The sequence below is a fragment of the Saccopteryx leptura genome, chromosome 1, assembly GCF_036850995.1.
Source record: "Saccopteryx leptura isolate mSacLep1 chromosome 1, mSacLep1_pri_phased_curated, whole genome shotgun sequence".
Taxonomy (NCBI): Eukaryota; Metazoa; Chordata; class Mammalia; order Chiroptera; family Emballonuridae; genus Saccopteryx; species Saccopteryx leptura.
Window position 1 is genome coordinate 50356767 of NC_089503.1, and position 16704 is coordinate 50373470.

Genomic DNA, 16704 nt, shown 5'->3' on the forward strand with positions numbered 1-16704 from the left:
GGATACTACATTGTACATTTAGGTAAGAAGGTTTAAAAATTATAAATATTTTGTTCCCTCTCAACATGGCACATGACAAACATACATTTTTAAAACTTTCTTCATATAGAATTCCTATAAATGATCATATTCCTGTTTATTAAGTAAAAGGCCTGATTACGACAAGCACCCGCACTCCTGGCATATTCTGTACAGTGACTACAAAAGGAAAACCAAGGGGTCTGTCAGAACTCTGACGGCTGAAACCATTTTAAATCTCGGGAGGAATTCGGTAACAGCATAGCATTCCAGACGGGGCTGACCTAGTTCATCAGTGTGCTTTATTCATAAATACAGCAGGTCGTTGAATAATGTCATTTTGCTCAGCCTTGTTCTGCTATAATGTTGATGTGGTGCCACAGGAACGTAACGCCAGTTTTTACGAATTAGCCTATGGTAAAACCGGTTTTGCTATACGCCATTCTGCTTAAGGTCGGAGAACCTGCCGATGATGTTAAGCAAGGACTTACTGTAGCTATCTCAGGCAAAGCAGGGTTTGAAAGGACTTCTGCCTCCTAGCGCCACTGAAGCCAGCGTGTAATCACTGACACTGTGCATCAGAAACCCGCAGAGCCACACACATGGGCTGTGGCCGCTTAGTCAACGCGCAGCCAGTGACTTCTGTGTCGGAGCAGCTGCGGTCAAAGGCAGCCCCTGTGCCCTGTCACGCAATGGCAAGCAGACTGGCCAGTCTGGTTTAGAAAGAGGCACTCGGAGAAGGAAATGTGCTGAGGGAGATGGCTGCCCCAGCCGATCGCGCACCGATACTGAGCAAACCCCCGCTCCGCCCCAAACACGCCCACAGCGCCGTGTGCGTGCTGCTCGCTCCGGTGGGAATCTGAGTGCGGCAAAGGAATTTCCAGAAGCTGAAGTTTTCAATGAGTCTGTTAACAGCCTGACAATGCGGACCTTTTCCTTTATTTGCAGGAAGATAAACAAGGCTTCCTCAGTACACGGACCCAAGAAGAGGCTGAAGGAGGAAGAGTCAGAAGCAGCAAAGCCAGTTCCTTCGCCTTCCGCGTGAAGCCGCCCAGCGGCACCGGGCACCTCGGCGGCGGCGGCGCTGCGGCCGCTCACTCTGTGCCCTTCTTTCCCTTCCAGTTCTTCTCTCGCTCGTCCAGCTCCGCCTGGGTGAACGCCGCCATGCCCCAGTTCGTGATCAGGTGAGGGTTTTTGGGACCTTAAAGACAAACGTGCTTTAGTCACAGGAAGTACTATGTTCTTCAACTAACGCTATCATCTTCCCACAGACGAAAGAGTAATTAGTCTACTTGATTTCTTCCTTGAGGAACAGCCATAAATGTCCCACCAGCCAGAACAACCAGCCAAGGTCCACAAAGCGGGTTCCAGGGCCTTTTTATCTGTAAGAGGGCAGGTCAGTCCAGAGAAATTTACCCCAAACATCTTGGTTTCTGTATGTTTAGGCCGAAGAAGTTGCTTTGCACAATTCAAATACACACACTAAAACAAAAATAAACTGAACAAATATCTGACTACTTCAAAGAGTGCAGTTACCTGGTTCTATCAGTCGGATGAGTCCTTCGTGCTGGGCCACTTTGTCCTTCCAGCTCTTGGTCTTACTGGTTGCCATCTCCAGCTTTTTTTTAACTCCCTGGAACAAAAGGAGATTTGGAATTACACTAAATACACTGGGAGTTTCAAAGCCAAAGGACAATGGCTGGTCACTTAGTTGTGTCTACGGATTTTCTCACTGACCCTCCCAGCCACGCTAGGAAGCAGCAGGAACTATTAGCACGCCTACTTTACAGGTGTGGAAACCAGGACTCGAGAGCAGGTGAGCAACCCGCCGGCGGTCACACAGAAGACCTAACCCACACGAATTACAGATGAACACAAAATCCTGGGGACTGGGACGGTGGCCTGCTCTTGACTCCAAATCCACCCTTCATTGTCCTGCTTGTGCCGCTGGGGTAATTCTCCCTCACCAGCGGGCACTAAGCCACGTCAGTGGGATGTGCTGAAGGGACGCTGAAGGAGGCGGTGGCTTCGCTCTTCGGCGGCTCCCACTGCATGGCGGACACCCATATAGTGTCTCCCGTGGGCAGCTTCGGCCAGCGCCCCTCAGGCAGCTTCCCAGTGAGTTCTGAGGGCGCAGCACCTCGCGGAGCTCTCCTGCCATCCAGTGGCCAAGGCTCTGCCCTCCCCAAGGAGTCTGGGTCGCAGCATGGGGCTTACGGGACCCTCTTCCAGATGTGTCCCTGTTCTGGTGCTGTCCATTTGTCCTAGAGGCAGTGGCTGCTTCCTGCACCTGCCATTCCTACATTCTCAGCATTTTCTTTTTTTTTTCTTTCTTTCTTTACAGAGACAGAGAGAGAGTCAGAGAGAGGGATAGGCAGGGACAGACAGACAGGAATGGAGAGATGAGAAGCATCAATCATTAGTTTTTTGTTGCGCATTGCGACACCTTAGTAGTTCATTGATTGCTTTCTCATATGTGCCTTGACCGCAGGCCTTCAGCAGACCGAGTGACCCCTTGCTCAAGAAGCTGGTGAGCTTTTGCTCAAACCAGATGAGTCCGCGCTCAAGCTGGCGACCTCGGGGTCTCGAACCTGGGTCCTCGGCATCCCAGTCCAACGCTCTATCCACTGCACCACTGCCTGGTCAGGCTCAGCATTTTCTTTAACGCTTCGTGGGTAATCTCATTACAGTTAATACTTGTTTATGTTAAGTTTCCCCTGTTCAAATTACTGTGTGGTTTCTGCCTCCCGACTGGACTCTTGAACTGAATGCCTCATCACCTATAAAAACTTCTTTCTTTTTACTTAGAGCTAAGCAAAATTCTTACTACGATGTCTTACAGCTAAGCAAAGATTCTCTTATTTAAAAATTGTTTTTAGGAACTTAAACGCACACGTTTGCAGGAGTAAGCCTACCTCGTACTGCTCAAGCGCCTGCTTCCGCTCCAGCTCGAGCTGCTCCAGCTGGGCCATGGCCTCCTGGAGGGCCCGTTCCTTCATCACGCGCTGCTGCTCCAGCTCCTGCTTCTCCGCTTCGGTCGTCTGGATGGCCTGCTGCTGCTCCAAGTGCCACTTCTCCAGCTCTGCCCTCTTGGAAGACTCTTCCTCCAACAGCCTGCAACATGGAGAGCTCAGGGCCTCGTGGGCCTGGGTCCCCACCGGGTCCCCACCTGGCCCAGCACAGGAAGGACGCATGTTAGAGCGGAGAAGAAGAGCTGAGGTACAAATCCACCTCTCTCATTTCCCACGGAGGAAGCCAGGAGCCAGAGGAAGCCACGTGCACAGGACCAGCCCATGGCCACGCGTGCAGCTCCAAGCTCTGTTTCACCCTTTTATGGAAAAAATGTAATAACAGTGAAGGAGGGCTTGATGTGCCATGAACTGGGCCAAGAGTTCAATATATTTTTTCTAAATTAATCCTCACAATAAGCTGAAGTTCTATTCTTCACATCTGAGCGATGAAGACCGGGAGGCGGAAAGGTTCAGTGACTGGCACCAGGCCATTCGCCCAGCAGGTGGTGGCACCAAGTTCTGAAATTTGTCTGGTTACTGTAACATTCAAACACTTTTCATCTAGGAAAAAACTATGACAAAGAAAAAGGCTGATAATTAAACTAATGAAGGTGAGAGAAGGAGTTAATGAAAGATAGAATAATAGTCAACAATGAACTGAACAATTACTACAGGCGGAGTTTACCTTCATCACCGCCACCCTCGGAACAGGCGTTTATTATGTCTACGTTACAGACGAAGCGATCAAACATCAAACTGCACAAGTAGCAATGGATTTCAATCCTGGTCTGTGTGACGCCAAAATGTTACAGTAATCGGCTACCTCTCTGGGAATTCCCAGGTATCTAGGTATTTAAACAAACTGAACTAACATACGGCCCAAACCTGTACCCAAAGTCCAGACTGTGTGGTTAGGGGCCAGCCCAGGGCCGGACGCACCTCTAGTGGCTCAACCATCAGCAACAAGACACATAGCAGGCTGGTTACTACTACCCGAGAGTGTCTGCTCTTCTAAAACCAACAGCAAAGGAAGTAGAGGAACAGACTACACATCCCTTATCTGACCACCCCCCACTCCTCCACCGCCAAACCCTAACCACACCACTGTAAAGATTCCCGCTACGACATCCTGCGAGGTGGTGATCCTACTCCGCTGAAATACTCTGTGTGATGGGCTGTTCACGCTTCATGGATCGGGCCAGTTCGTTTACGTGCAACCTCAAATCCTGAGAAAGTTCTTCCTCAACTAAAATGAGCGCTCCCATCTACTGTCCCCAGTTCCACAAAGGACCAACCTGTCCTCCTTAGATGTCTCTTGGAATGTGATATCCACACCTGAATGCAACACTGCAGATGTGGTCTGATGAGTGCTGAGTTTATTCACTCACTCAACGTGGATCCACTACCCACCTGCTGTGGTCTTTCCTAGGTACCGGGGCTACCACAGTGAACAAGACGGACGGGCCCTCTTTATCCTGGAGTGAAAGAGTGGAGGGGGAACACGCATTTGCAGCGTTCAGGCTGCCCAGTATCCGAACTCTGGCAGAGTAGGGTCCTGATGGGAAACAGGGCCCAACTCCCACTACAGAAGCCACAGGCCAGACACCTGCCCCCGCCTCCTGGCAGACAGGACCCGGAGAGAGCCTGAGCCAGGCTTGGCGATGCAGGTCCCCTCCTGGACCTCGGACTCTGAAGCAGGTGACACAAAGAAGCAGAGACAGTGGAGAATTCATCCTGCTGGTGGCAGCAATATCTACCAAGTGACGGCGGGAGCGACTACCAACACATGGTGCCAGTGTCAGCATCAGGGGCATCCCGGACTGGTCCTGTGACCTAGTTTGCTCAGCCTCCCTCGGCTCCTGCCTGGGCTCCAGGCCTGGCCACCTGTTTTTCTGTGGAGCTGCTAAACTACTCAAGAACCTTTCAAGAAATTATTTTATTACTTTAGTTAACTCAAGCTGGTTTCTACAGTTTGCAGACAAGCCCCTGGCCAAAGAATTTAACCAGTCTGTGCCTCAGTTTCCTCATATACAGAAAAGTTATAGGAACTACACATAACATCAAAGGCTGCTGATGCATTAAGTGTGGTAATGCGGGTAAGGCACTTAGAACAGGGTCTATCATGCAGAAAGTTCCGACTAAATAGCGGCTCTCTTTATTACAGAGGGACTGTTACCTACTTAGCTCTGGATCCTTCACATTCAGTAAGGCTGCCCGAGAGTATCTGAGGTTTTTTGGCAATTGTATCACGAGGAAGTAAAACCCCTAATCTTTTCTTCTTTTTAAAAAGCAAGGGTGGGGACAGACAGGAAGGAAGGGAGATGAGAAGCATCAATTCTTTGTTGCGGCACCTTAGTAGTTCATTGATTGCTTTCTCATATGTGCCTTGACCAGGGGGCTACAGCAGAGCCAGAGATCTTGGGTTTCAAGCCAGCAATCTTTGGGCTCAAGCCTGTGACCATGGGGTCATGTGTATGGTCCCATGTTCAAGCCAGAATCATGCGCTCAAGCTGGTGACCATGGGGTTTTAAACCTGAGTCCTCTGCATCCCAGGCCAACGTTCTATGCACTAAGCCACTGCCTGGTCAAGCCCTAATCGTTTCAAATGAATTGCTATTCGGCCAGGACTCCTAGATCCTGAACTTGTTTTGCTGATATTTTAAATGATCTTCTTGTCAATATCTTTTAAGAACACTTATTTTGACATTCTATATATTATCTATCTTCCTCGTCGACATGAGAGAAAGACCGTAAGCCAACACATTTTGAGAGACTACTAAACACCAGACCTCACACTCAGCACTCTGTATGCATTGTCTCATTTAATCTGCATAACACAACACCCCCACAATGGTCACCTTTGTTTTATAGACAAGGAACAGAAGCCTCAACACAGTGAAATGTTTTCTAACATGATACAGTTAGAAAGTATATAGCTGGGAATCAAACCCAGACCTCACTCCAGAGCTTGGTTCCTACCTGCTTCCACATACATGACAAGTATTACCCCGTGGAAGAGAGACCATTGTTCCACGTGGCCTCAATGAGTAGAACTTGGATCCATTCGTTCATTCATAAAATACCCCTGGGGCCCTGGCTGTGTGCCAGGCGCAGCACCAGCTGAGACTACAGGCACTACCCAAGCATACTACTAGGCTCCACAGATCCCAAACTAGCAGGTGACAGTTACACTGGGACAGATTGTGTCTCAGCCTCAAGAACTTTCCAATCACTGAGATGTCCCAGTGTCAAACAGTTTTCTTCAGAGTCCCCATTCATAAGAAGCTAGAGAACCTTCAGGATTAAACATAAAAAAATAAAAAAATAAAAAAAACCCCACTAAATTTTAATATAAAAAAAATGACAAGGCCCAGATGGCTCAAGTCAAAGTTCTTGTATTTAAACAATTTGCTTTATAAGGTATCTCTGGGGAAACTCAAGACACTGACATAGAAAGGAGCATCCACTGGAAGAGCAACAAGATGCCAAACATCCCAAGAACGACTCGCTACTTCTGAAAGGAAGGAAGGGAGAACTAACAAAAAAGGCCCTTGACATACATCCTTCACCTAAGATTCTGTTTCACTTCATCAGTGCCAGACTAAAGTATTTCTATCCCAACCCCATGAAGACTTCCCTTGAGTTTTCTACCCAGAAAGGCCTATTTTGGGAGTGAAAACAAGGAGAAAGCCTCCTTTGCCAATCTGACAACATGACCCTCTGAATTTGGCCCAGCCTTCTGGGACTTTGGGAAAGAAAGAGGGACTTGCCTCACTTAAAAATGACCACTAGATAGCGTCAGTGTATTGTTTTCAAGTTCCATAAACTAAGCTGAAAGAAAAATAATTTAGAATAGTAAAAGAATTCTATTCATAAAGTGGCCTTTCCACACACACCAAGAAAAAGTTAACTTTTGTGCAGTAATTTCAGCTTATTGGTGCAAATCTGTACATAAATAATAGCTATGTGTGCATTTGAAAGGTTGAAAGCATTTTGCTATGTACTAAAATCAGAGTGTACAAAATAATTAACTATAGTATTTTGTGGGTTTTTTGTTTGTTTTTAGGTGAGAGGAGGGGAGATAGTGAGGCAGACTCCCTCATATGCCCCAACTGGGATCCACCTGGCAACCCGTCAGGGGCTGATGCTCAGACCAACTGAGCTATCCTCAAACCTGGGACATCCATATACTGGGCCAATGTTCTATCCACTGACCCAGCTGGCCAGGGCCAGCTATAGTTTTTCTAAATAATAATACTTATGCCTGGCTTCAGCCACAGATATTTTATTAAGTAAATGTAGGGTAGGCCCCACATGTGTATTTTTTTAAAGCTTTACAGGTGATTCTGATATTTACCACTGGTTAAAAACTATAATAAAACTTGAAAACTAAAATAAATCCAAAATTGTCTTTTATTCAAAATGTCACTCATTCAGCCCTGGAGAGTTGGCTCAGTAGATAAGAGTGTTGGCCTGGCATAAAGATGGTTGGGTTCAATCCCTGGTCAAGGCACACAGAGAAGCGACCATCTGCTTCTCTCTCCCCCTCCCTCTTTCCCTTCTCTCTCTCTTCCTTTCCTGCAGCCAGCAGCTCAGTTGGTTTGAGCATCGGCTCCAGGAGCTGAGGATGACTCGGTTGGTCCCAGCACATCAGCCTCAGGTGTTAAAAGGAGCTTGGGGCCTGACCTGTGGTGGCGCAGTGGATAAAACATCGACCTGGAACACTGAGGTCGCTGGTTCAAAACCCTGGGCTTGCCTGGTCAAGGCACATATGGGAGTTGATGCTTTCTGCTCTTCCCCCATTCTCTCTCTCTCCCTCTCTCTCTCACTCACTCACTCTTCTCTCGAAAATGAATAAATACAAAAAAAAAAAAAAGGTTTGGTTAGCCCTGGCCAATTGGCTCAGTGGTAGAGCATCGGCCCAGTGTGTGGATTTCCTGGGTACAATTCCCGGCCAGGGCACACAGGAGAAGCTCCCATCTGCTTCTCTACCCTTTCCCCTCTCCTTCCTCTCTCTTTCTTCCCCTCCAGCAATCAGGCTCCATTGGAGCAAAGTTAGCCCAGGCTCTGAGGATGGCTTCATGGCCTCTGCCTCAGGCCCTAGAATGGCTCCAGTTGCAATGGAGCAACACCCCAGATGGGCAGAGCATCGCCCCCTAGTGGGCATGCCAGGTGGATCCCGGTCAGTCATATGTGGGAATCTGTCTCTCTGCCTCCCTGCTTTTTACTTCCGAAAAATACCAAACAAACAAAAAAACAAAAACAAAAACAAAACCACCTCAGTTAATTTGAGCATTGGCCCCAGACAGGGGTTGCTGGGTGGATCCAGTGGGGGAGCACATGGGAGTCTGTCTCACTATCTCCCCATCTATCACTTAAAAAAAATCACTCATTTGATAAATACAAAATAACTAATACTTTAATAAATTTCTAGTTACCTAGTTTGCTCTGTGATCTAATTTCTGCTGTTATAATCAACTTCTCTTAAAACTGCCAAGAAGTAATACATATTTCATAGCTTACCTGTGAATTCTCTGCACAGGGATAATCTATCTATAAACTGCCAACACACCACAAACTGCAATGAGGCTCAAAAACCATCTTGTGTTCCTTAGAATGCCTCTCTTTGGAAGCCACAGAGCACTTAAACCTTCCCATTAAGTGACTCTTGTGCTAACAAGACATCCAACAACCACTAGACCAGAGGTCCAGTACCAGTCCATGGGCCATTTGGTACCGGTCCACAGAGAAAGAATAAATAACTTACATTACTTCCATTTTATTTATATTTAAGTCTGAACAATGTTTTATTTTTTTTATTTATTCATTTTTAGAGAGGAGAGAGACAGAGAGAGAGAGAGAGGAGAGAGAGACACAGAGAGAGAAGGGGGGAGGAGCTGGAAGCACCAACTCCCATATGTGCCTTGACCAGGCAAGCCTAGGGTTTCGAACTGGCGACCTCAGCATTTCCAGGTTGATGCTTTATCCACTGCGCCACCACAGGTCAGGCCTTATTTTTTAAAAATGACCAGATTCCCTCTGTTACATCCGTCTAAGACTCACTCTTGACGCTTGTCTCGGTCACGTGATACATTTATCCGTCCCACCCTAAAGGCCGGTCCGTGAAAATATTTTCTGAACGTTAAACTGGTCTGTGGCCCAAAAAAGGTTGGGGACCACTACACTAGACGGCAGGGCCAAGAACCTAGTGAACATCACAGTACACTGAACGTATGTCGAGGGACCTACGAGCATAGGCAATATGCTCAGCATTTCATTTTCTGTTCAGATGATCATTTGTCCTTAATAGAATTATATTTTTCAAAACCCACTTATTTTTGAAGTCATTTTGGCAAAGTATACAGCAAAGACCTCTTCTCTTCTTTTCCTACCTAAGTGTATTAAACAAACATCTTCTGCTGCTCCACATGTGGGATGCAGCCACGGGAAATCTACCCCAGGTCATCTCACAGCTGTTCCCCCCAAACAGCCAGTCACGACGCAAAGCCCACGGCCTGCCTGCACTGACCAGGGGCTGCTACCGGAGTCCGTACTGTTAGTGTCGACAGACATCTTAAAGCAAGCAAATGGGAAGGCAGGTTAGAAGCGAGAGGAGGGTCGCTCACAGTTCCCTTCGGGGTCTTCTTTCTACCGTGTCCTCCATGCTGCTACAGAAACCAAAAAGTCAGAGTTCTCGCCTGAGAACATGACTATCAAAACTGGTCAACCTGACTTTAAAAGCTCCTAAGGGAAAAAAATCTAGTTTTCAAGAACTTCTACAACTAAGATTTCAAATAATAATTATTTAAGGAATGTCACCAATTCTCAATGACCAAATGGAAACTCCTTATTTTCTCTTTATCCCCCAAAGCGGCTGCAACTCTGACCTGAAACATGTCGGCGAAGCCAGGGTCTCACCAGAGCTGATCTGGGACCCATGGACATTCGAGACTATGACTAGGGGCACCCCATACAACGTACCCAGAAGACTGCTCTAACTAGGTATAGGTCAGTCGTGAGCTCCAGAAGCAAGGCTCTCTCAGTGCCCCAGACTGTAATAAAGGACACAGCCAGCCAGGCATGGGGGTCTCCCCAGCCTGGCAGAGACACCCCTCCGCACCAGCGTCAGTCACTCCCAGACTACTGAGAAAGGCACTGTATACAAACTGATCTGGCACCTGGCCTGAAGCTTCCGCACAGTCTCTTCATCCTGCCGGGCCTGACGCTCATCCTCAAGAGCCTCTTGCAGCTTCAGGTACATGTCTTCCAGCTCCCGTACTCGCTGCAGATACTGTTCCAGTTCAGAGGACTTCTGGGCAACCTGTTCTTCCATCTGCTGTCTGACCTGATGGTATAAAGGGGTCGTGATTAAATGCAGGTGGACCCCACCCTCAGGGAAGCCCTCCTACTCCACCACCACCCTGAGGGGTTGCCACAGCCCACAGCTGCAGCCCATCAGGGGGGTGGGCCCTTCTTTCAGCCCCTGAACAAAAGATGGAGGGATTGAGCACAGCACCCCAGGAATTGAGCACAGCACCCCCAATACCAACCCCAGGACCACCCCCAAGCGTCCAGGGACGGACTACAACCACAGCGTGGTTTCTTGCCCCAGGACATTCTCCGTCCTTTCCACTCCACACATTAGAATCAAGTTGAGGGGAAAACAACTTGTTCCCTTGTATAATTTTTTTTTAAACTTTGTACTGCCTTAAAGCTATAAGCTCTTTACCAGTAGATTCTTCTCTAAAAGGACCGAACCCTTCCCCAGTAAGAACTGCCCAAGGGAAGAGGCCACACTGACCTGCAGAGAACCCTGCACTTACCCGGCAGCCTGGCACCCCCCTTCTTCCCTGCCCGGGGCACCTCCAGCTCCGGTAACTTAGTGTCCTAACAAGTTTATGGTTTCTCCCTCGTGGATTTCAGAATTAGACTATCTTAACAATGTCTTAACAATGAAGACAAAGATATCTTAAATATACTAGCACACACATGAGCATGCGTCTGCAGTTTATAAAATGTTTTCACTTGTATTAGATCACTTACTTCATCCTCATAACAGGGAGGACAGATGGCATGATAATCCCCCTCATTTAAAGAAGAGAAGACACGCTCAGGAAGAAGAGCAGAGAGGAAACAATCCCAGCTTCCCCTGTGCACTTTGCTCTCCCAACTCGAATATGCCCATTTCAACTCTAAGGAACAAGAAGTTACTAAAGGCAATGTGACAAGCATCTATTTAATAGGCACTGGGCTCAGCACTGTCCCACATGTTTACAATTCAATGTGAGACCTGTATTCCAACAACAGCCAACAGCGGTCTCTTGGGGATGCGAACCTCGAAGGTGAATCAGAGCTGCCAAGAGCAGCAGACTGGAATTCGAATATTCTCACGATTCCAGAACCTCCGCTGCTCATTACAGAGGAGGAATGTCATGGAGCCTATGCCTACTTTTTCCGTAGCAATTTATTTTCCAAGCCAGGACTCTATGAGAAGGAAAAGGGAGGCTATTAATAATTATACCAGAATGACAGGGACGATCCCAGTCAAACTGGGACATATAGTCATCCTAACCACAGCACTTAGCACCCCATTCCATAAATTTCTATTTTGGGTTCTTGAAAGCAAGGTTTATGTCTTTTACCTCGACATCCTTGGCATGGTGCCCGGTACACAGAAGGTGCTCAATAAACCAATCACAGATGAATGAACAAACACATAACTTCCCTAAGCGCCCGCTGCAAGTCAATAGCAGAGCCAAGCAGACAAGATGGCCGCACTCCAGCCTCCCAGGCCTGCACCCCTCCACCGCCCAGCTGGCTCCGTGAGCTAGCGCGCAGCAGTACCAGCCGTGTGGTCCTCACCAGCTTCTCTCGCTCCAGCTCTGTGCTGAACCTGGCCTGCAGTTCCACTTGAGTCTGCAGGCGTTTCTTTTCTTCTTCTGCTGCCCGAGATGCTGCTTCTTCCAGTTTCTACCCAATCAAAAACCCGGCCACAGAAAAGCAGCAGATGTTACAGTGGAAGTGCATTTGGAGAAATGCTCACACTTAAACACAGGCGAGCATCCAAACATTCTTAATGTTCAGTAAATAGAGCAGTGGTAGTCAACCTGGTCCCTACTGCCTACTAGGGGGCGTTCCAGCTTTCATGGTGGGCGGTAACGGAGCAACCAAAGTATAATATAAATAAAAAGATAGATTCAATTATAGTAAGTTGTTTTATAAAGATTTATTCTGCCAAACTTAGTGAAAATCTGACATAAAGTACTTGGTAAGTAATTATTATTATATGCTTTAACTTGCTGTAACTCTGCTTTATAAATTTTGTAAAGTAAAGTTACTTCCCTACTTTATAAATCACCATTACTGTGGAACCGGTGGGCAATTAGAAAATTTTACTACTAACAGAGATACAAAAGTGGGCAGTAGGTATAAAAAGGTTAACTACTCCTGAAATAGAGAATAAAAACTTTTAGTTCTGCTGGACTTCCATCCCCACAATTTTCCCAGCTACATACAAAACAAATTAGTTAAATGAATGACTACCAGGAAGTCTGAACAACACTTTGCAATTAAGTCACTGAGTTAAATTCACTCGCAAATGCATTCATGAGATCCATTGCTTGAGTTCTTCCTGTTCAGCTTTGTCATCTTACACATCATTCCCCAAAACTTTTACCAGAGCTGATTTCCAGAAGAATGGCATGAGGAACTGCATGGACCCTTTCCCCAGTGAAACAACAATTAAAAACAAAAACAACCATTTAAAGTCTCTGAGAATTATACTAAGGGCATATGGCAAAGGGAGAACATTGATCCAAAAAAATCAACTAAACCTCAGTGTAACAATGAGGGTCTATGACATGTGAGCCACAGAATGGCCCCTTCTCTTCCCCCACAAAGTCATGAGAGGGAAGCTCTACCCCATGGCAATGAAGCCAAGAACACAGGGCTGCCCCTCCTCTGCCCTCCATTCAGGGCTGTGGGATCTCCCCGGGAGAGCCAGGCCACCACATCCTTGTGGCAGAAACCCTACTGCAGGCAAGAGTGGCTAAGAGGCCTGGGGTGGGGATCTCTTCCTCCACCAGCCCCCACTTACAGGGTAGAAGTCCTACCTCAGGTATGACAGCAAGATCACCCTTGTCCTAACTCACTCGGAGGGCAGAGGTTCCATTCTGGGAGAGGCACACTGAGACCAGAGGTGACCACCTAGTGACAGGCTCATAAAGCAGGGCATCACTCCGAGACGAGCAGGCCACTGTCTCCACCCCCACTCCCGAGCACTGAAACAGGTCTGCCCAGGGAGAAAGGCTGGCTCGGAAGCTCGCCCCAAAAGAACTAACTTTATTTAAAACAGTGTGAGGAGTTCAAGCCAAAAGACGCTCTTGAAAACAGTGCGGATTTGGTGGGAAGAGACAAGAGGCTCAAATGTGCATGAGACCAACAAACTGAACCATGGGCGAGCTAGACGTCTGACAGTGAGACTCTGGGTGAGAGAGCAAAAGAGAGACCCCCGGAGCAGAAACAAGTCTCAAAGACAACCTGTGCACCTGAACTTGAAGAACATCAGGCTGTGCCGGCAATTCAGGCCCCAGTATTATTGAAAATGACAGAGCAATCACTGGAGCTTAGTAAGTTCTAACAACTGGATGTGACCCCAACAAAGACAGATTAGCAGAGAGACACCCATCCTGGTCCTCCCAGGGCACTGGGCACGTGGCCAGGCTGTCCCTCTGAGGACCACGGTCAGAGGCTTCACACTGTGAAGAAAACAGGTCTCACTGAAATAGTCCAGCCATGTCACTAAACAAATAAGTGAACAAACAACAAGATGCCCTTAGGGGAGGAAAGAAAGACATTTCCAGGTGCATATAACATATTATCTAAAATTTCCAGTTTCCCACAAAAATTTATGAGACGTGCAAAGAGAGAGAAAGGGTGAGGCAGACACACGGAAAAGCAGGCAATAGACACTGCCCTTGACAGGGCCCGGATGGTGGATTTAGCAAAGACTTCAGTGAAGTCACATGTTCAGAGAACTAAAGGAAACTGTGCTTGAGGAAGCAATAGAAGGTATGATAATATCCCATCATCCCTTCTAGAGAATATCAATAAAAATACAGAAATTATGAAAAGAACCAACTGGAAATGCTGGAGCTGAAAAGTATAATAACTGAAATGAAAAAGTCACTAGAGGGTCTCACCCATATATCTGGACTGCAAGAAGAATCTATCAAAGATAGAGTGATGGAATTCTGCAATCTGAACAACAGAGAAAAAAGAATGAAGAAAAATGAACAGCCTTAGAGAAACATGGAACACCATGAAGTACACCAATACCCACATAATGAGATTATCAGAAGAAGAGGAGGGGAAGGAGTAGAAATAATATCTGAAGAAATAAATTCTGAAAACTTTCCCAATCTGATGTAAAACATTCCAAATCCAAGTTCAGCTAACTCTAGGATGAACACAAAGATGTCTATATCCACACACATCATAGTAAAACTGTGGAAAGATGAAGACAAAAAGAAAATTCCTGAAATCAACAAAAGAAACATCATTAATTACACACAAGGAAACTCTAATAAGATTGAAAGCTGACTTCTCATCAGAAACATATGAATACAGTACTCTGGTCAAAATATTGTAGATAGAAGTCAAGTATGACATTTCTGGTACTTAGCTGACAAAACCCTAGAACATTTTTAACTCTGGTACAGGGAATAGCAAGATTTGAGATGCTGGCTATTCCATCAGCCTGGATTTCATAATTAGAGATGGATATATATGCTTTGGTCCAGCAAGCCCACTTCTGAGATTTATTCTACATTCAGATACATTAGACCATGTATGAACACAGGTACAAAATCATTCCCTGTAGCATTGTCTATTAAAACAAAATATTAAGCTTGATCGGTGATGGTGCAGTGGATAAAGTGTTGACCTGGGACACAGAGGTCCCAAGTTAGAAACCCTGAGGTCTCCAGGTTGAGTGCAGGCTCATCCAGCTTGAGTGTGAGATAATTGACATGATCCCACAGTTGCTGGCTTGAGCCCAAAGGTTACTGCATTAAAGCCCAAGATGTCTGGCTTGAACAAGGGGTTACTGCCTCAGCTTGAGGCCCCTCCCATACTCCACATAAAGGCACATATGAGAAGCAATCAATGAACAACTAAAGTGATACAACTATAAGTTGATGCTTCTCATCTCTCTCTCTCTTCTTGTCTTTCTCTCACTAAAAACAAATAAACAAAAACCAAAAGATTAAAACAGCCCAAATGTTCATCAATAAAAGACTGGTTAAATAAGTAATGATACAGACATTTAATAGCATTATATAGCCTGGCTGGTTGGCTCAGTGGTAGAGCGTCAGCCCGTCATGTGGAAGTCCCAGGTTCGATTCCTGGTCAGGGCACACAGGAGAAGTGCCCATCTGCTTCTCCACCCTTCCCCCTCTCTTTTCTCTCTGTCTCTCTCTTCCCCTCCCGCAGCCAAGGCTCCATTGGAGCAAAGTTGGCCCGGGTGCTGAGGATGGATCCATGGCCTCCACCTCAGGTGCTAGAATGGCTCCCACTGGGGAAGAGAAACACTCCAGATGGGCCGAGCATCGCTCCCTGGTGGGCATGCTGGTCAGGTGCATGCGGGAGTCTGTCTGTCTGTCTGTCTGCCTCCCCGCTTCTCACTTCAGAAAAATACCAAAAAATAAAAATAAAAAATAAAAATAGCATTATATAACCATAAACAAGAACAAAGAAGCTCTCTTTATACTGACATGCAAAAATTTTAAATATACACATATGTATAAAGCAAAATAAACTAGTTGCAGAACCGTGCAGTTGATTATGTACTTTTTGTGTTTAAAGAATGGGAAAGTGAGAATGTATAGTCATATTCTTTTATATGTACATTAAATAAATGTAGAAAGATACATAAGAAGTAAAAAATAATGGTTACCTTAGGCAAGTGGTAGGAGCTAGGCCGAGGAGAAAAAAAGTAGGAGGAAATCTTCCCAATGAATCCCTTTTTATATTTTTAAATTTTGAGCCATATGATTGTATTACCTATTTGAATAATCATTTAATTTTGTTCATGTTTTAGGGGTTTTTGTTTTTTTGTTTTTTTAAAGTGAGAAAGACAGAGAGGGACAGATAGGAAGGGAAAGAGATGAGAAGCATCAATTCTTCATTGTGGCACCTTAGTTGTTCATTGATTGCTTTCTTATATGTGCCTTGACTGGAGGGCTCCAGTAGAGCAAGTGACCACTTCCTCAAGCCAGTGATCTTAGGCTCAAGCCAGTGACCATGGGGTCATGTGTATGATTCCATACAGAAGCCAACAATCCCATGCTCAAGCTGGTAAGCCCTTGTTCTTTTTTTAAATTTTTTTTTATTTTTCTGAAGTTGGAAATGGGGAGGCAGTCAGACAGACTCCCCGGATCCACCCGGCATGCCCACCAGGGGGCAATGCTCTGTTGCAACCAGAGCCACTCTAGCGCCTGAGGCAGAGGCCATGGAGCCATCCTCAGCACCCGGGCCAACTTTGCTCCAGTAGAGCCTTGGCTGCGGGAGAGGAAGAGAGAGACAGAGAGAAAGGAGAGGGGGAAGGGTGGAGAAGCTGATGGGTGCTTCTCCTATGTGCCCTGGCCAGGAATCGAAGAAATCTATTAATATATTT

At 46.4% G+C, this 16704-nt stretch overlaps 1 protein-coding gene across 1 annotated transcript in view; it reads right to left on the bottom strand.

Moving 5' to 3' along the window:
- Nucleotides 1-368: 368 nt before the first annotated feature.
- SWAP70 (switching B cell complex subunit SWAP70) overlaps nucleotides 369-16704 on the bottom strand; it is a 97808-nt gene continuing 81472 nt past the window's right edge. The window contains exons 8-12 of the mRNA XM_066365934.1: nucleotides 11892-11999; nucleotides 10208-10374; nucleotides 2934-3132; nucleotides 1555-1651; nucleotides 369-1219 (exon numbers count right to left, since the gene is read on the bottom strand). Of these exons, the coding sequence (XP_066222031.1) occupies nucleotides 1113-1219; nucleotides 1555-1651; nucleotides 2934-3132; nucleotides 10208-10374; nucleotides 11892-11999 (678 nt within the window). The 3' untranslated portion in view covers nucleotides 369-1112. The remainder of the gene's footprint in view (nucleotides 1220-1554; nucleotides 1652-2933; nucleotides 3133-10207; nucleotides 10375-11891; nucleotides 12000-16704) is intronic.